Source organism: Anomaloglossus baeobatrachus, chromosome 8, assembly GCF_048569485.1.
Source record: "Anomaloglossus baeobatrachus isolate aAnoBae1 chromosome 8, aAnoBae1.hap1, whole genome shotgun sequence".
In the NCBI taxonomy this organism is placed as follows: Eukaryota; Metazoa; Chordata; class Amphibia; order Anura; family Aromobatidae; genus Anomaloglossus; species Anomaloglossus baeobatrachus.
In genome coordinates this window covers 188,609,934-188,630,287 of record NC_134360.1, presented here as the reverse complement: position 1 = coordinate 188,630,287, position 20,354 = coordinate 188,609,934, and the positions used below count along the sequence as shown (strand labels likewise).

The following is a 20,354-nucleotide window of genomic DNA, read 5'->3' as shown; positions in this document are numbered from 1 at the left end:
AGCATTTACATTACATGTGGATGAGACGTCATGAAATCTCCGCCCCTGGTGTCTAAAGAAGCTGCTGAACTGTGCGGTTTTGGTGTTTCTTTATAATCTTCAGGATTCACATCAGCAACAAACACGTATCAAATAAGGACAACAATGCGTAAAAAATACCGCAAACACGAAATAATCAGAGGAGATTGTTATTGCACTCGTGGTGCGGACAGCGGCAGAAAGAAACGCAGCATTTACGCTATGTGTGAACACGGCCTCAGTGATACATTTTTATTACATTTTTTATGGGTTTTAATAAAGAAAAATAATAAACTGCGCCATTTTGTTTCCCACCATTTACCGATCCCCATAAATAACCTCATCGCTGTGTTGTTCAGGTCATTACGATTACAGGGACACCAAATTTCCATGTTATTTGCTGATTTCTGATGTTTATTATTTTTATAAAAAAGTGTAATAAAATTACATTATTCTATTTTTTTTTATTATTTTTAGTAATTTTATTAGAAGAAAAAAAAATCCTCTTTTCCTCTCTCTCTAGAATACAGGACACAGAGACGCTGCTGTGTGCAATGGAGCTGTGTCCTGTGTAAGAGGCTGCATTGTAGGTTCATTTATGTAAAATCCTCCCTCTGACACAATCAATCGTAGTGGCTCAACAGCTAGAGCAGCTAGGAAAGCTAGGAGGCTGCTGGACACAAGTTTTGAACGTTGCTGGTTTGAATCCAAGGTGGTGAAGATAAAAAATTGTATTTGTATTTTTTTCCTCATTTCTTTATAGCAGTTTTATGGGAACAAATGAATCTGACTCTTTCCTTCACCTACATTGAGATACAGTATTTATCTATCTAGGATTCTATCTATCTAGGATTCTATCTATCTATCTAGGATTCTATCTATATCTATCTCTCTCCATATAATTCTATCTATCTAGGATTCTATCTATCTAGGATTCTATCTATCTATCTAGGATTCTATCTATATCTATCTCTCCATATAATTCTATCTATCTAGGATTCTATCTCTCTATCTAGGATTCTATCTCTCTAGGATTCTATCTCTCTATCTAGGATTCTATCTCTCTAGGATTCTATCTCTCTATCTAGGATTCTATCTCTCCATCTATAATTCTATCTATCTAGGATTCTATCTATCTAGGATTCTTTCTATCTATCTATCTATCTAGGATTCTATCTATTTTTATCTATCTACGATTCTATCTATCTATGATTCTATCTATCCCTCTATCTATGATTATATCTATCTATTATGTATGTATCTATCTGTCATGTATCTATATATGCCTCTATCATCCATCCCTCTATCATCCATTGATCCCTCTATCATCCATCCATCCCTCTATCCCTCCATTCATCCCTCTATCCCTCCATTCATCCCTCTATCATCCATACCTCCCTCCCTCCCTCCCTCTATCCCTACCTCCCTCTATCATCCATCCATCCCTCTATTCATCCCTCTATCATCCATCCATCCCTCTATCCCTACCTCTATCCATCCATCCATCCCTCCCTCTATCCCTCCATTCATCCATCCATCCCTCTATCCCTACCTCTATCCATCCCTCCCTCTATCCCTCCATTCATCCATCCATCCCTCCCTCTATCCCTCCATCCATCTTTGCAGCTGAATAATCTGCCTCTGGTGTCTCACCAGCAGTATAGAGGTCAAGATAACAAAATCTTCCTATGGGTTTCAATACAGGCAGTAGCTCAGTGGTAGAGCTGCTGCCTTTGAAACAGTGAACTCACAGTTCCACGGGTTGGAAAATCCAGAGCCGATAATTTAATTTATTCACTGCACTGAGGGGAGGAGCCTGGACATCAGCTGTGAGCCGAGGGAGTGCGGGACACACCTCTAAAATCGGGGCAGTCCCGCAGACTCCGGGACGGTTGGGAGGTATGGTATTGGTGACCTCCCCACACAGCGCAATAACAGGAGAGGATCTGTAGTTCTATGTTAAACTCTGAGGAAATCTTCGAAATCACGAACCCCAGCCATACACAGAGATGTAAGTTGATGGCACACAGTCCTAGGAGGGAAAATATATTTTAATATGCACATGGTTTAATAAATACAGATCAAATGACTTTAGTCTGGCCTCTTTTTACTACTTTAAGCAATAAAACTAGATGACATTTATAGATAAACGATCTGAGGAACAAATCAACAACTCTCGTCAGCTAATCGAATCTCTCACATGCTTCATTAAACACCATTATACCCTCCACATCATGATGAACAAGATAAGAGCTAAGACATCCCAATCATTTATAGCAAAGAAGAGTCCAAGTAAGAAAACAAAAAGTTTATTGAAATAAATGCACATTTCAGTCACAGTATGAAAAGATTAAATACGGCGCACGCCGACATTCAGAAATCAAAGCCTCCTTCATGTCAAACAGAACAGAGGACTCTCCAGCGTTTTCTCTGTCCGTCAGGTTCATGTACATACGAAATACTATCTTCTCTTACATTCACTTCTAAGTTCACACAGAATTCAGTAGTATCAATTCATTATAAGAATATAGAAAAATTAGTTAAAATATATCAAGGTGTGAAATGTACAGGAACTAAACTAATTCGTAACTGCAGTATTGTCAGAAAAACACAGCTATAGGAACCTACTGGTTATGCGTCAAGAACATTCATCCCAAAATAACCCCAAAAAAGTTCCAAAACAATTGTTACGTAAACCCAGGGGATATAGGAGATTATATAAACAACTGCCAAAGAAGTTGCGGTGGTTTATCCTACTAAATGAAACAGGCAAGCTCAACCAACACAAGCTTGCATGTTTAAGGGGGAGTCTAGAAATCAGTTGACTGCGATGTCATGTGTATGGTCCGTGTAATGTAGATAATGAAACGTTGGAGCCCCCTTGTCAGCCTGCTAGGTACTGCTGATTCTGGGATCAGAGGAGCTGCAGTGCTGGCCTCCTGCACAGTGGTGCACCCAACCATTGAGATGTGCAGGGAGCTGCAGAGGAAAAGGTGGTATCCAGCACCACATCAGAAAATAGTAAAAAATAAATAACTTTATAGATCATGTTGAAAAACATAGTAGGTTACAATAATTCCAGGAGACTGGCTAACGTGTTCTGAACCTGGTGGCTCACAATCAGGAAGCTGCAGCATTATTCAATTGAATAGTTCCTTGCACTGCAGGTGCAGGAAAAACCGAGGAGGGGCTGCAGCGCTAAACCAACACAGTAGTCCCTTTATTCCCAGTATCAACAAGGTTCCACAGGTTGGACACCAAACAATCAAAGCAACAGCATATTGATAAATAATATATATTATTGGAACAAAACTTTAATGCAGATATTTAAATATAGGTGCTGCATTATGATCGCCTGCAGCGGTACTATTGGGCTGCGGTGCTCTCACTTCCTTCTGGAGCGCAGGAGCCCATTAGTGGCCTCTCATTGGTTGCAGGGCTCATGTACTATAACAATGTCACATAAACCCAGGGAGATCTGGTGGTGACAACGCTGGATAGGTGAGTACATGTCAATCTCATTCTTATTTTAAAAGGGGAACTACTTTAATTAAAAAGGGGACCTTCAGATATTGGACAACCCCTTTAAGATATATACCACTAACTGTAGGCAAAAGTTAAAGGGTTATTCCCATCTCCAAAATCCTATCCGAATGGATGATGATTGATGGTTGGATGATGATAATGATGGTTGGATGATGATCAGGATGATGATGATTGGATGATGATGATTGGATGATGATGACTGGATGATTGGATGATGATGATTGGATGATGATGACTGGATGATTGGATGGTGATGATGATATATATCTCTAGTTAGAAATGTAATATAGTTTTCCTGATTCACTATGTCACTTACCTCATGTTTAGGGCATTGCAGGATCTTAGGTATCCATGGTTACAACCACTCATATAGTCACAGTTAGTTAGTTGCTTGTGGTCATAACCATGGATGCCTAAGGTCCTGCAATGCCCTGCACGTGAGGTAAGCAACAAAGTGAATTAGAACAACTATACTACATTTCTAATTGGAGGTATTTGCTAATATGATTATTATTACATCTACTAGATATTGGGATAGGCTCTTGGAGATAGGAGTACCAATATTTAAAAAACTGAACATAACGTTCATCATGACCACATTAGACTAGCAGATCCAGATATTTTTAGCGAATGCTTTGTTGTATGCACTATTTGGCACCGCTTTCATCAAGGGAGGAGAATTGGGTATTCTTATATTCCTTCCACCCAAGAATAGATGCTCTGTTCAGTTCTCTGCTGTTGCCTCTACTCCATGCACAGAGCTGCGCTGTTCCAGCACTATCCACTGTTTACATGCAACCACCAACCAGTAGGTATGCAAATCCAACTGATAATGATGTCCTAAGGATATTAAGTCCTGGATAACCCCTCTAAATCCTTGTTGGTAGACTACCTCAACTATCTAATGTGTACAGTATGTTTGACAGCTTCCAGACTGCATAGAGTCTATGCAGTCTGGAAGCTGTCAAACATACTGTACACATTAGATAGTTGAGGTAGTCTACCAACAAGGATTTAGAGGGGTTATCCAGGACTTAATATCCTTAGGACATCATTATCAGTTGGATTTGCATACCTACTGGTTGGTGGTTGCATGTAAACAGTGGATAGTGCTGGAACAGCGCAGCTCTGTGCATGGAGTAGAGGCAACAGCAGAGAACTGAACAATCCCTTTTAATGTCTATATATAGTTTATACTATAGAGTATAATTATATTAGATTAAATGACGATGAATTGAGAACAACAATACATCCTGCTACATACTACAACAAACACTAGGCTGGATTACAAGTTAGACATAGTGCAATTTGAGAAAAGTATGGAAATATTGGAATCCAATTTCTGTACTCCTTCCATAGTCAACACTTTATAGACATGGCTAATTCCTTTGTATTCACATGTATTGAGATTCAAGGGGTTGTCTTCTGAAGCGCGGAGGCTTGCATTCACCATGGTTCTCCTTCGTAAAGGGTGATGATGACGCTCACTGCAAATAACAGATGCCAAGAGCACCCTTTATTATAAATACGTCATGGTTTCCATACAATGCCATTTTTTATTAAATGGACTGACGAGACACTGGATGGCAGGATCCACAATATAAAAATGCTTGTCTAAAGCAGAGACCCGGACCTGTTCACATAAATCTACTTTCCCTTTAATGTCTAAGTTTCTTAACAACACCAACAAAATATGAGTTGGAGGAGAAACCTCGCCCAGGAAAAGGATGTAGCGACTGTCTGCGAGAGTACAATGAAAAAATTAGTAAGACCATACAAGCTGGAACAATAATGTACAAAGAATACAATATATCTGTATCATTCTAATATTAGGCCAGCCATTTTTTTGGTAAAGAATTAAAAAAAGATATCCAAAAGTAAGCGATCATATGTGTGAGCTGAAAACCATCACTAAGGCTCACAATTCCAATTGCATAGTAAAAAAAAAATGCTGGAGATGAGAAGGAGCGGCTGTACTGTATCCACTATACATGACGGATGTCCAGTAAATCTGGACCTAAAATACTGGAATGTCCTTCAAGCCTACGCTCAGAGAGCACCACACAGGAAAGTATATATAGTCTCAACCAACATTTATCCAGTGTAAATGAGCGTCTGTGACATCACATGTATGCTTGTTCCTAACATATTTAAGGACTACATCATGCCTACATATAGATAGCTTTCAGTCGATGGTTCAGTCGGCAGCAGTTTTTCCCATACACAGGAGCTCTTCTCTGTTCTGTATGAAAAAGCCACCGACAGATCTCTACCAGCGGAGAGAAGACTGCGATCAGCAGCCCGAAATCTGACATGTCCTACGATGACTGCTAGGCTGGGGCTCCCATAGACATCAGAGTGTTTGCTAAACGCGAAGAAATCGACGGGTTCATCCAACATTAGTGTAATATGTATGGGGGTGTTTAGAGGAATGCCACGTAGGAATACAGCTTATGATGTATAGTCCACAATCATGGAGTAAGATAGGAGCTACATACCAAAACACGATATTTTGACATACAAGCATTTTAAAAGGGGTTGTTTGACACAGAAAACATTTTTCTTCCAGGCAGAGATCATTTCAAAATACAAAACAAACAAGCAAACGAGGTACTCACCTCGTGTCACCCTCTTGAATGCAGCATAGGCCACTGCGGTGGTTGACGTTAGCTCCGTAAGTGACCGATGAGTCTGTGACCATCCCTTTAAAGGGAACCTGTCAGGTCCCATGTGCCTTGTAACCTACAAGCAGGGTGATGTGTGGCCTAAAAACCCCTTCCTACCCATCCCTGTGTTGTAATATTGTGTAAAATGAATGTATAAAAAAGTTTTGGAACTTACGTGTTCCCTATGTAAATGAGCAGAGGGACTAGTCCCCAGGGCTTCTTTTCGCCCCGTCTACTTTGCCTTCTTTCCGTAGTATCACGCCCCTGTGAGCATGATACCATGGACTTACATGAGCAATGTCAATGTCAGCTCCTGGAGATCCTGTGCGTGCGCGCTTCTCATTCGCGCAGCCTTCTTAACCATGTGTTTGCTTGCCAGCTTTAAACATGCTCTGTGCATGGTCGGAAGCGCAGGAGCCTTCAGATCATGCACAGTGCGCTTGTGAAGCGTACACCCGGCTAAGAAGGCTGCGCACATGAGAAGCGTGCACGAGAAGTGCGCACGTGTGGGATATCCAGGAGCTGACGGTGACGCCGCTCATGTAAATCCATGGTATCATGCCCACAGGGGTGTGATACCACGAAAAGAAGGCAAACTAGACGGGGCAAAGTGACGCCCTGGGGACTAGTCCCTCTGCTCATTTACATAGGGAACACGTAAGTTATAAAACATTTTTTATGCATTCATATTACAACACAGGGATGGGTAGGAAGGGGTTACTAGGCCACACATCACCCTGCTTGTAAAGAAGCAAAAAAGAAGGAAAAAACGGCACTGTTCAGTAAATCAGCTGTTGGGAAATTGCCACTCTAATCTTGTGAACGCATTATATGGCAGTAAATCAACAGAGCAAAAGCACATTTCAGAGTGTCAGTCCTTTATAATCCAGAAAGAAAGAAGCGAAAGGCACTCACCGGGTTGCTCAAAAAAAAGAAAGACCTAATGGTTGAATAAACGGCTTCCTTTTTTTGAGCAACCCGGTGAGTGCCTTTCGCTTCTTTCTTTCTGGATCACCCTGCTTGTAGGTTACAAGGCATATGGGACCTGACAGGTTCCCTTTAACTGTAGAATAAAAATGGTGTGTCTCAGTGAGTCCTGTAATGTGCACAGGAAGGTCACTGGGATACGACAGGACCTTATGATGGATGGAGGACAAACCTTTGGGACCCTCATGATTGTGAGAATGAAAAGGCTGCAGCACAGATTCAGCCCTGTGCCCATTTACTGTATTTGCCTGCACAACACTCCCTTGTCTGTACCTGTAGTCAGTCCCATTAACTCTGATGGACATTGCTGCAGTTCTCTACACAGCCAGGGGGTTTGGGGGCGACACTGTGCAGGGAAAGACTGAATCAGTTCTGCAGCCCCTTCAGTATCAGGATCATAAAGTGATGACATATCCTATTTCTGAGATTGACACTTACTTTAAAAGGGAACCTGTCACCAGATTTGTCCCATATAAGCTGTGGCCACCACCAGTGAGCTCTTATATACAGCATTTTAGAATGCTGTATATAAGAGCCCAGGCTGCTCTGTACAACGTAAAAACACCTTTTATTATACTCTGATAAGGGTTGATGGTCATGGTCCGGCGCCTCATATGTTCTTGTGATCGCCGTCCTCCTCCTTCTCAGCCCCGTATGGATGACCTGCTCTACGTCATCCTCACAGAGGCTGCCATTGTGCTCCTGCACACAAGCACTTCTCTCTACCCTGATGAGGGCAGATCAAAATATTGTAGTGTGCATGTGCGGGTGTTGTTTCACCTTTCCCTGCGCGTTACTGTAGAGAGTGTGTGTGCATAGGAGTGCAATGGTGTACTTTGTGTGGAAGACATAGGACGCATCAGCCCCATAGAGCAGGGAAGGAGGACGGTGATGGAAGGAAGACAGGAGGTGCCAGACTGAGACCAGCGACATCCATCGGACCCGATCACACAGCAGGTGAGTATATTAAACGCTTTGTTTTTTTTTTTTACACATCGCCCTGGGCACTTATATAGAGCACTCTAGAATGCTGTATATAACGGCTCATTGGTGGTGGCCACAACTTATAGGTGAAATATCTGGTGACAGGTTCCCTTTAAGGTTTTTGGAATATTTTCAGAAAACCCTCTTTACTACCACATGCAAAAGACAATGCATGGATTTCACATTGATATTAAAAACAGAAAATATAAGTTTATGGATCAGGACAAGCAACAATGCTTGGAACAGATGGATATAGGTTTTAGTATTACTACCAAAATTCCCTGGTAACCGCGCCCCATAAATACTAATATCCAATCAATAGTATTTCCGATCCACAGCTTTTTTGGAGATCCGTCTAAGTAAGACATCTACCTTATAAAACCTTTCCGTGGGCTACATTTACATTTCTTCTCACACACTCCTAATATACAAGTTTACGACACAGCTACGAACACCGCTATGTTTTACTATCACAGTAGTTTAGCACACTTCAGTTTTTCGGATGCTGGCATGCCTCTAGCCAGTGCCCGGGTCATAGACCCAAGTACTGAAGACAAATGGCCACTATTTGGTCCCTCAAGCAAATATTTTCATAAAAAGCACTAACATTTTCTTCATTTTGTGCTGCAGTAAACCTATTTCATAAGAAATGCTGATAAGATTATGCAAAATGCACAGTATTCACGATGCAAGAGTCTGCTACAGCCATATAATACCTGGCTTATAAAGGAAAGAGGTTACCCTGTACTTATCAGAAACTAGCTTTACAATCTAATCACAAAAAAAGCATGAAAAGTGAGATAAAAAAAAAATCACAGAAAATAAAATCACTTTTCACGTGGCGCCTCTTCTATCTATGGGTGGACTTGTGATGGTCCTTTGCATATGATGGCAGTGTATGCAGCACATTGGTCTCTACAATAATACAGTTTGGCTTTAATGACTGGCAGGACTCCAGCTCCGGGGGAAGAGACTCCATATGGTTTCCAGCTAACTCTATCTTTATGAGGTTCATCAAATCTCCGACGTGCGGTGACAGGGTGGTCAGGCTGTTTTTTCCTAGTAGTAAACACTGCAGTTTGCTGCATTTAAACAGCCCGTCTGGTAACACATCAATCTGTAAAAAAACAACACAGAAATGTTAGAAATCGTATAAACCAGGCATGGAGAGTATATATAGGTGTTGTCACTTATTGCTGGGATTATACAGGGCGGGATTATCATGAAGAGGAGCAGCTCACTGACTTCCTGGGGACTGGAGTTTATACACCGCAGCCAATCGGAGGAGGCAGATCTGCAGGGGCTGGGAGGGATCAGCAGCCTTAGCCAATGATGAGACAGGAGGCGTGTCTCTGTCTACCTTTGACTTCCTGTGGAGTTTGCCTGCTATGTGTTTTCTTTAATGTTGCTCCAATAAAACAAAGTTGTGCCTGCAGTTCCGCTATGATCAACACTTAAAGGTACTGCCTGTATAACATTCTGAGGTCACAACTGGACAATCACTTTTAAATGGTAGCTGGATCTGAAAATGTGAACGTCTCTTACTTCCAGGATCCCAAGAGCAGCTTTTCATCAGCCTAGTGCATTACACTGCAAGCAATGATAATGTCGCACCAGACCAGCTAGTCAAAAGCCGTGCTGGAGATCCCAGAAGGTGAGTGAGAGAGTGAGTGAGTGATTGAGTGAGTGAGTGAGAGAGAGTGAATGAGAATGAGTGAGAGAGTGAATAAGAGTGAGAGAGAGAGCGTGAGAGTGAGAAAGAGTGAGAGTGAGAGCGTGAGAGTGAAAGAGTGAGTGAGAGTGAGAGCGTGAGAGTGAAAGAGTGAGTGAGAGTGAGAGCGTGAGAGTGAGAGCGCGAGAGTAAAAGAGTGAGAGAGAGTGAGAGCATGAGAGTGAAAGAGTGAGAAAGAGTGAGCGAGAGAGAGAGCGAGTGAAAGAGCGAGAGAAAGAGCGAGTGAAAGAGCGAGAGCGAGAGAAAGAGCGAGAGAAAGAGCGAGCAAGAGAGCGAGCGAGCAAGAGAGCGAGCAAGAGAGCGAGCAAGAGAGAGAGAGCGCGAGAGAGAGAGAGAGAGAGCGAGCGCGAGAGAGCGAGAGAGCGAGAGAGAGAGAGCGAGAGAGAGAGAGCGAGAGAGAGAGAGCGCGAGAGAGAGAGCGAGAGAGAGAGAGCGAGAGAGAGAGCGAGAGAGAGCGCGAGCGCGAGTGAGAAAGCGAGAGAGCAAGAGAGACGCACACAAAAAAACAATGCATTCCACGATTAATCCGTAGCGGGACGGATGCAACGCAAGGCTATTAGTCGTAATCCGTCGTTAATACAACTCTATGGGGAAAAAAAACCCAAACCCTGAATCCTGCAAATTATTTAGTAGGATACTGTAATTTCTCAAGGCGACAGATTGCAACTGATAGAAAAAGACGGAAATGTGAGAGCAGCCTAATAAGTAGGGACAAGTACTTGTACTTAGACAGGAGAGGAGCAGAGAGATAGCTAGGCATAACAGGGAGGCAGGCTTTCAGTTAAGGATAAGCAAACCAGGTACAATGTGCACAGTGAAGTGAGGAAACGCAAGTTCCTGTACCTGTAATGCTGGCAAAACCCTGATGAGGAGAAAATGGTCATTCAAAAAGCATGGAAGGCAAGTCATAGAGCATCAGAATTGTGGCATTGCCTGGACATATTAGACTGGTATGTATACCAAAAAAAGTTTTAAAGAGGACCAAACACTAGGATTTTCATGTATAAACTAAGCCAGTGCTATACTGGTGCTAGCATACAGATTGTAAACATACCTTTAGTTGTGAGATCGGATGTATAGTTTCTGAAATACAGGCAAGTAAAGTTTGTGAAATACACTGTTACTTGATTGATAGGTGCTGCAGAATATCTAACAGATGGGTCAGGTGTTGCTAGTTAATCCCCGCCCCTGTCTTCCTGTCTGTTCTTCCTCCCCCCTGTCCTTCCTCCCTGTGTTTCTGTTATTATAGGGGAAGGAAGGAGTGTGGAAGGACAGGGGGGAGGAAGGACATGAAGGCAGACAGGGGCGGGAATAACTAGCAAAATCCAAGCCACCTATTAGATATTCTGTAGCTGCTATCAATCAAATAACAGTGTATTTCACAAAACTTTACTTACCTGTATTTCAGAAACTATACATCCGATCTCACAACTAAAGGTATGTATAGAATCAGCATGATAGAGCCAGTATAGCACTGGCTTGTTTATATAAGAAAATCCTGGTGGTTGGTCCTCTTTAAGTTCTTGTAGGGGATAAGGATAACAATTATGTAATGAGCCAGGTAAGCATTAATTTAATACACAAACAGAACACCTTTAAAATAACGTTAAAAATATTTTGACTCTCCAAATCGCAATTTAGTCAAACATGCTGGAGGCTAATTAACAAAGCTCTGCCTAATCTACGTCAACACTTACTGCACTTAGCTAATAACATGGGAGGTAGAGCAGTCAGTGCATAGAGCAATACCATCATAATAAACAGCTGAAAAAATACAGCTGTCAGGACAGGATGTCAAATGTCTCAAGTATATAGAGGAAGCGCATCCGCCTCATTTACTAAGAATACCAACATCTGTCCCTATGTGATACAAGTCTATACTTCATATTAACTGAATGAAACACGGCAATTGGCTTTTTTTGAATATTTATACCCCAAAAAAGCCAACACTGAACATTATTAATTGGAGTACTGCAAATTAGTACTGCCTTAGAAGGGAGAAAAACGGCTTTCTGGTGCGACTTATTGAAAGCGGCCACCCTACAACAGAGACGTACATAGAAATCACGGGGCCCCATAGCAGTTCTACTTGAACCCTCTAGCCCCAAAAAATAAAAATAATAGTTACTGTTCACATAAGAACATAGCTCACAACTTTACAGCCCTTACAAAGTATGTTTCCTCTTACTGAAGCCCCTAGATTACCCTTTCATTGCACATATAAAGTATGATACCAACAAAAGTGCCCCACAAACACTGTATGATACCCCCCAGTGAATTCCTCCACATGCACAGTATGATGAGCCTACTGTACCCCTTCCTAAAGTATCCCAGCAAAGTATAGTGACCCCAACACAGTATGATCCCCAACTGTGACCCTCCACATAGCCCTCCATGCAGTGTAATAGGCCTACATACAGTATAATGGCCCCAATACTTCTTCACACTTTATAATGGCCCTAACAAACAGCCCTCAAATAGCCCTACATAAAGTATAAAGGCTCTCTCATAGCCCTGCAAATATTAGAATGGTCCGCATAGCCCTCCAAATAGTATAATTGGCCCCACATAGCTCTCCAGATAGTATTATGCATCACCATATATTATAATGAACCATCCATATCCCTCCATCTATTTTAATGCACCCCTATAGCACTCCAAATAGTATAATACACCCCATAGTCCTCCATATATTATAATGCACCTCCATTAGTCCTCCATATATTTTAATGCACCTGCATAGTCTTCCAAATAGTATAATGCACCCACCAAAGTCATTCATATGATATAATGCACCCGCATAGTTATCCATGTTATGTTACACACCAATAGTCCTTCATATATTATAATGCATCCATATAGTCCTCCCTGTATTATAATGCCTAAACAGTTCTTTAAATAGTATAATGCACCCCCATAGTCCTCCATATATTATACTGCTTCCCATAGTCTTCAATACATTATATTACACCCCCATAGCCCTCAAAACAGTAGAATGCACCCACGTAGTTCTCCATATATAAAGCACCACCATAGTCCTCCATATATTATAATGCACCATCCATATCCCTCCATCTATTTTAATACACCCCCATAGCCCTCCATATATTATAATGCACCTCCATAGTCCTCCATATATTATAATGCACCCACCTTAGTCCTTCATATATTATCATGCATCCACATAGTCTCCCTGTATTATAATGCATCCACATAGTCCTACAAATAGTATAATGCACCCCCATAGTCCTCCATATATTATACTGCATCTCATAGTCCTCAATATATTATATTACACCCCCATAATCCTCCAAATTGTAGAATGCACCCACATAGTCCTCTATATATTATAATGCACCCCATAGTCCTCCATAGCTCTCCTTTTTTACCCCGCTGCTCTGGTTTTCTTGGCGAGAGGTATGCCGCTCTACACAGTGGGCACGCAGTAGTGACATGATCGCACCTACTACTCTGAGATGTCAGAACGCTGACACAGCGGGAAAATGATGGATGAGGGAGTGTAGCCTCCCTCTTTCATCATTGCTTTCAACTGCATCGGCATCCGTGATGCAGACAGTTGAGAGTGCATTGTCTGGCGGGGGCATTTGGCCCACCCCCTGACTTATTGGCTCCATAGCAGCCGCGTAGTCTGCTGCCATTGGCGGTACACCACTGCCATATAAATCGATGCTCAACTGTCTAATAAACCCTGCCACATAGCTAAGGATTGACAAACCAGAGTGTCCTCAAAAAGAAAGAGGAACCCATCGAAAGGCAGCGGTTTGTGGGGTTTTGCCCCCTCATTAGTGGATTGTCTGCTCTTTAAAGACTCCCTTCACTGGAGTCTTGGAACATGTAATACTTACACTATTGTTCGTCACTGCAAAATGCTGAAGATTTTTCAGAAGCTGGATCTCATCCGGGATAAAACTCAGATTGTTATGACTGAGGTCCAAAACCCGCAGCTTGTTGCAGAGAAACAGCTGCAGTGGCATCATTTCTATATTGTTATAATTGAGATAGAGCTGTTCGAGGTTGGCTAAGGCGCCAATCTGTAGTGGTATGTAGGCAATAGCGTTGTGCCACAGTTTCAGGCAGGTCAGTTTGGTCAGATGCTGAAAACTAATAATTTCTTCAACAGTTTTAAAATTATTTCCTCGAAAGTCAATCTCTCTTAGTTCTGCCATACTAAAAATGGAAGGTGGAATTCGCTCTAGGTCGCAGTTGATCAACTCCAGGCTGGTAAGGTTGATCATTTTTTTCAAACTAATTAAGATTAGGAGTCTATTTCCTTCATTATTAATGCTAAATTTTTGAAGAAACGGTAACATGTCCGTAATGACAGGTGGAATCCGTGGAATGCTAGTATTCAAGTAAAGGGTTGTCAGGTTCTTCAAGTCCTGAAGGCCCTCAATGTGTGCAAAGCTGTAGTCTTTAATAGATCCAGATAAATACAATTCCTTCAAATTCTTCAGAAGGAAGATCCAAGATGGTATCTTTTCAACTGTGATAAATTTTAGATGTAAAGTTTCAAGGTTGTCAGCTAGAAAGCTCAGTGCTTGTAGGTCCACAGTAAGTGTTGAGTGGTAAATATGGAGCTCCTTGAGGTTTACCAGCTGTGTTACCATCGGGGTGATCTTGGCATCCGGTATAAGCTCTAATTTAATAACTTCAATCTCATTAAGTTCAAAGACGTTGTCCGGCACCCCGCTCAGCAAAAAAAGATGAAGCTCCATTTTGTCCTTGGAATTTCGGACCAGCTTATTGCGCAACATTTCCACCGTCCACTCGTTATTGAGATTAATCTGTTTTAATCGGTTCTCGCTGACTTCGGACAGAAATATGGAGAAGCGTTTGGAGTACAGTGGATCATACTGGTCCGCTAAGTGGAGGATGAACGCAAAGTCATTTTGGACGTCGGGGATGTCACTGTAGTGACTCTTTTCTCGGACGGCTTCAAACGAATACTGTTTGAGAGAACTTCTTAACATCCACCATAGACTATAAAAACACGTAAACCCATACAAAAGCACAAGGAGAATGTAAAAAGTGGCTAATACCTTGAAAATTGCAGCAAGAGAATAAACACATTGGTATCTCTTGTACCCTGTGAAGGCCTGAATGTCAACTTTACAGTCAATTTCAAACGATATGTGCATCAAAAAATAAGACACGTATGTAATAATGACGAGGAGGGCAACCACTTTAACAACAATCTGCTTCAGATACAGTCTATAAATGATGTCCTTCTCCTCAACGTGAAGACGGAACTTGCGGACTTTCTCGAATAAGGCCTTGGCCTGTTCGCCTTCCTTCTTGTCCAGGACACTTGAAGCGTCATCTTCCACAGCAGTGGTTTCAACCCCATGTTGTACTGACTGCTTGCCTGCATCCGTATCCTCACTAGTCAGTCGTCGTGAGGGTTTGTTTGTCCCGTTTCTCATGGTCTGTTCAGCAACAGTCTCTGACAAAGCTCGTGTGGTCCATGGAGAATCGAAGCATTTGTACAAAATTGCAACAAAGTGCTCCAACCTAGAACTTGTGCTAGGGTAATGAAGCCAGAAATTGCTACATACGGCAAATATTATAGTGTGGAGGAACACCAGATAGGGGAAAAACTTTGTAAACCAGTGCAGCTGTTTCTCATAGCAAACAGCATCAATATAGGAATACTGTTGGCGGTGCAGGTCAGTTTGGATTCCTCTTGAGGTACTGATATTTCTTAAGGAATTGGTTGAAAAATTAATCTTTATGGTGCCTTGATATAGAGGATGTGCACATTGATCGCCCACTTCCGCCTGACATGGAAGGCAGAGCATGCGGCTTTGTGTTAGCTGGAGAGCGCCCGCCAGAACTGCAATCATCAACATCACCATTGTGATGTAATACCAAAACACGTCCCACCATGGCTTTAAAATGTGATACGATGACTGGGCATCTGCCAAAAATCGAAGTTCTGTTACAGTCATCATCATGGCAACGATAGCTGTGGGAGAGAAAAAAATGAAATGTTAATGTGTGTGAAATGCATCAGCTCAAAAGAGAAATTACTAAAGGGGAGTTCATGGCTTATACATTACTTACACTAATCAAGTGGAAATGGCCAACAGTCTGTGGCCGGGTGCTGCTCTTGAGCTAATTCTGCTAATTCTAGAAGTGGGAGCAGAGGAGTCTCAGGAGCAGCACTCAGCACACGGTTGCACACCCTTGGCTATTTCCCCTTGATTACTCACCTGTCGTCTGGATGGCATCAGATCTTAAAGAACGCAGCTACATGGAGCAACAAAATCTACCCCATTTGTAAGAAAAAAACAAAAAAATGAGCCAGAGCATAAGTTGGTAGGAGTGCAATAGGAGTGAGTTCACACCGTGGACAATTCACAGACAAAAACACAAAATGAGCAAATACCCTCTAATAAAGTAAATACCGTATTTTCCAGCGTATAAGATGACTTTTTAACCTCTCAAAACTCAGGGGTAGTCTTATACGCCGGGTGTCATCACTTTACACACAATAAAAGATATTCTCACCTCTCCTCCGGGCCCGCGCTGCCTCCAGATGTTTCTTGCAGTCCGCAAGGCACACAGACTCCTCCGTGATAGCAACTGTGCACAGAGCGGCTGCTGCAGGATGTCGTCATGACTTTACTACAGATGAATGCTTTACGACGCCACAAAGCATTCAATTTCAGTAAACCGCTCACAGCAGCGGCGGTGCTGTGTATTGGACAGGCTTTACTGCAGTTGAATGCTTTGTGGCGCCGTAAAGCATTCAACTGTAGTAAAGTCATGACAACATCCTGCAGCGGCCGCTCCATTCACGCTATCATGGAGGAGTCTGTGTACGGACTGCAAGAAACAGCTGGAGGCTGCGCGGGAACAGAGGAGAGGTGAGAATATTTATTGTGTGTAACCAACTGCGTGATAGGGAACAGAAGGGGACCAGCAGGAGGACATTATTAAACAATGGAGACATGACTGCACGGGACATTATGGACAGGGCACATTACTATACTATACAAAGGGAGACATTACAGCAGGAGGGCAATATTAAACAATGGCTCATTAGTGCACTGGACATTACAGCAGGGGATTTCACTAAACAATGGGGACGTTACTCGAGTCGGCTTACACTCGAGTAAATATGATTATATCCCAAACTCTATGTTTTAACTGGAAAAGTTGGGAGTCGTCTTATACACCGGAAAATACGGTAGTATTAATACATTTAGCTAACATAAGGTACTAGGTTAAGCTCATTTTGTGTTTTTCTCTTGGGATTGGTCTGTGAAATGGCCACTGTGTGAACGTGCTCCTATTGCATGTATACAAACTTATTTTCTGGCTCATGTTTTTTGTTTTTCTGTATTGTTTGTACTCTGTATAAATGGGGATGTGGTCCCTCCCTCCGAGCTAGATACTTCATCTATATAGCTACCCATGGACAGGTGCTGCAGTCAGAGCACTGTGCTGCTCTGTCCTTATTTACATTGATGTCACTGACAAAAGGTAAGATGATAATATAGAATAGGGCCATCCCGACTGGGTACACCTTGTCGCGATGGGATGCCTTTTACATTTTTTGATCAAAAAGTGTTTAACCAAAGTTCCCCATGTTATTTAAATGTACTACTATCTATTTATCTTGAGAAAGTGTTTTTTTACAGTGAAAACAAATACGACACTCACCATCTTCATACGCAGCGCACACGACACTCACCATCTTCATACGCAGCCCACACGACACTCACCATCTTCATACGCAGCACACACGACACTCACCATCTTCATACGCAGCACACACGACACTCACCATCTTCATACGCAGCACACACGACACTCACCATCTTCATACGCAGCACACACGACACTCACCATCTTCATACGCAGCCCACACGACACTCACCATCTTCATACGCAGCACACACGACACTTACCATCTTCATACGCAGCACACACGACACTCACCATCTTCATACGCAGCACACACGACACTCACCATCTTCATACGCAGCACACATGACACTCACCATCTTCATATGCAGCACACACGACACTTACCATCTTCATACGCAGCACATATCAGTGAACATTGTACTGCTTTGGCCTTAATCACTGGACATCTGCTGCCCAGCATGTAAACCTGACCCCTCCAGAGGTAGGGATGGAAGCCCCATACTACAGAAGATCGGTGACTGATGGGAAACTGCCTGACAATGGCTACAGATATTATATTATTAAGTGATACATTTACAAAGTTTTTGGAAAACCCTTCTAAATATAACGCTAACACTATTTACTGTCAAACTTCGGTCATATTGGATGATGCAAACATTAGTTTTATAAATATAAAGTCAGTGAATAGTCTTATCTATAAACTGGTGGAAAAGTCCTGAACTTTCAATAATGTACTAAAATCAACCCACAAAATTACAACCCTGCTTACTGGATGAAGGAACTATACACAGTAAAAGACAATTCAGTAGTTAACGGGACTCTCCAAAGCAAGTAAAGGCGCTCGGTAGATCATGGTTGGGCCACAAATGTAAGTGCACCTCCCCAACTACTTGTTTTCCCTTCATCTCCGCCCCTCTCTGGCTCTATGAAACCAAAGCTGTCAATTAGCGATGACTAACCTCTACCATGCTTGGGTGCTCGGTGCTCGTAATGAGCAGTTGGATCCTCGGATGGGCACGACTCATGTACCGAGTATAATAGAAGTCAAAGGGAACTCGAGCATTTTTATGGAAGATCATCCTGAAAAATGCTTCAGTTCCTCATTAACTTCAAATATACTTGGCTGCTCAACTGCAGCCCATCCGAGCGTCTGACCGCAGCCGAGCATGGTAGTGCTCACTCATCACTACTGTCTATCAAAGAACAAGGGAGGGTGGAGATAGAGGGAAAACACAAGCAGGTGGGAAGGTGTATTTATATAAACAGCTCTGCCATGATGCACTGGGCGCCTGTACTTGGTTTGGAAAGTCGTTCTGTGCTGACAGAATCTCCTTAAAGGTTTTATCAATAATTTTAATGTTTGTGCAATGCTTTTGAATGAAAGCAATATCTGGGAGCACTGTCTAAAGGGTGCTTTACACACTGCGACATTGCTAGCGATCTCGTTAGCGCGATGTAACACGCCAGATCGCACATACGATTTGTCGAGATCGCACGTGACCGATGCTAAAAAAAAAAAAAAAAAAAAAAAGAAGAAGCCCTATGTGCGATCTCGGCAAATCTCATCTGCGATCTGGTGTGTCACATAGCTAACGAGATCGCTAACGATGTCGCAGCGTGTAAAGCACCCTTAGGCTATGTGCGCACTAGCCGTTTTTACCTGCGGATTTACCCGCGGTTTTGCTGCGGAAATTTCTTGAGAAATGCTTGTGATCTTTCTGCAGACATTCCCCAGCAAAACCTATGGGAAAAAAATAGCTGTGCGCACGCTGCGTTTTTCTCTCAAGAAAATTCCTTGTGAAGATTTTCTTGAGAAAATTTCTTGAGAAAATGTACATGTCACTTCTTTTCCGCAGGTACCTGCAGTATACCCCCAGTATTTCACTCCATTCACTGTAATGTAATCGCGAAATACCGGGGGTATACCGCAGGTAGCAAATGATGTGCGGTATACCCTCGGTATAGCCGCGATTTACCTGCGGTAATGTACATCGCTGCCTGCGGTTTTGCAGGAAGTGATGTCATTATAACAGAAGAGGAAACGGAGCAGAGTAAACACAGACGTCACACTCCCTGGACGCCGCACAGAAGCACTTCCGTGTGACCTTCAGGTGCCCGTGCAGTCTGTGTCCTGCTGCAGCCCCGCGGCTGCCCGCCCTGCAGTGTCAGTGTCTGCCCGCAGTATCAGCAGCTTGTCACGCTGCAGCGCAGGCAGACACTGACACACAGCAGTGCGTGCAGACGCGGGGATGCGGAGCGCTGCCATGAGGAGGTGAGATGAGATCATTACCTGCTGTGACGATCTCCTGCCTCCTGACGTCACAGCGGTCACTGCTGTCTATGCCTGTCTCGCGAGCGGCCCGAGACTGTCACTAGCAGTGACGTCACGGGCTCTCGCGATACTGCTGAGAACATGGCGGGCATAGAAGGCAGTGACAGCGGTGACGGCAGGACTGCAGGAGATCATCACAGCAGGTAATGATCTCATCTAACCTCCTGATGGCAGCACTTGTGATCCCCTGCAGTGACCTGGAATGACCTATTGATGTTAGCTCAGGTCACTGCATTACTCTCCCAGCCAATGGGGAACCCTCTGTTCTTCACTTACTGGGACAGTGACTATGGTATGGATCGTCGTGGGACCCCCCCCTTATTGGATTACGCCGGACCCAGGTTTGATTGTTCTTGTCAATAAATTGGTGAAAAAGGGAATGTGGGGAGTGTTTTTTCAAATAAAACTTTTT

General features: G+C 42.9%; 1 protein-coding gene across 1 annotated transcript in view; it reads right to left on the bottom strand.

The window, feature by feature from the left end:
- Window positions 1-7,208: 7,208 nt before the first annotated feature.
- Window positions 7,209-20,354, bottom strand: part of LRRC8B (leucine rich repeat containing 8 VRAC subunit B) — a 51,850-nt gene continuing 38,704 nt past the window's right edge. Inside the window, exons 3-4 of the mRNA XM_075322304.1 lie at window positions 13,800-15,919; window positions 7,209-9,318 (exon numbers count right to left, since the gene is read on the bottom strand). Of these exons, the coding sequence (XP_075178419.1) occupies window positions 9,052-9,318; window positions 13,800-15,908 (2,376 nt within the window). The 5' untranslated portion in view covers window positions 15,909-15,919 and the 3' untranslated portion in view covers window positions 7,209-9,051. The remainder of the gene's footprint in view (window positions 9,319-13,799; window positions 15,920-20,354) is intronic.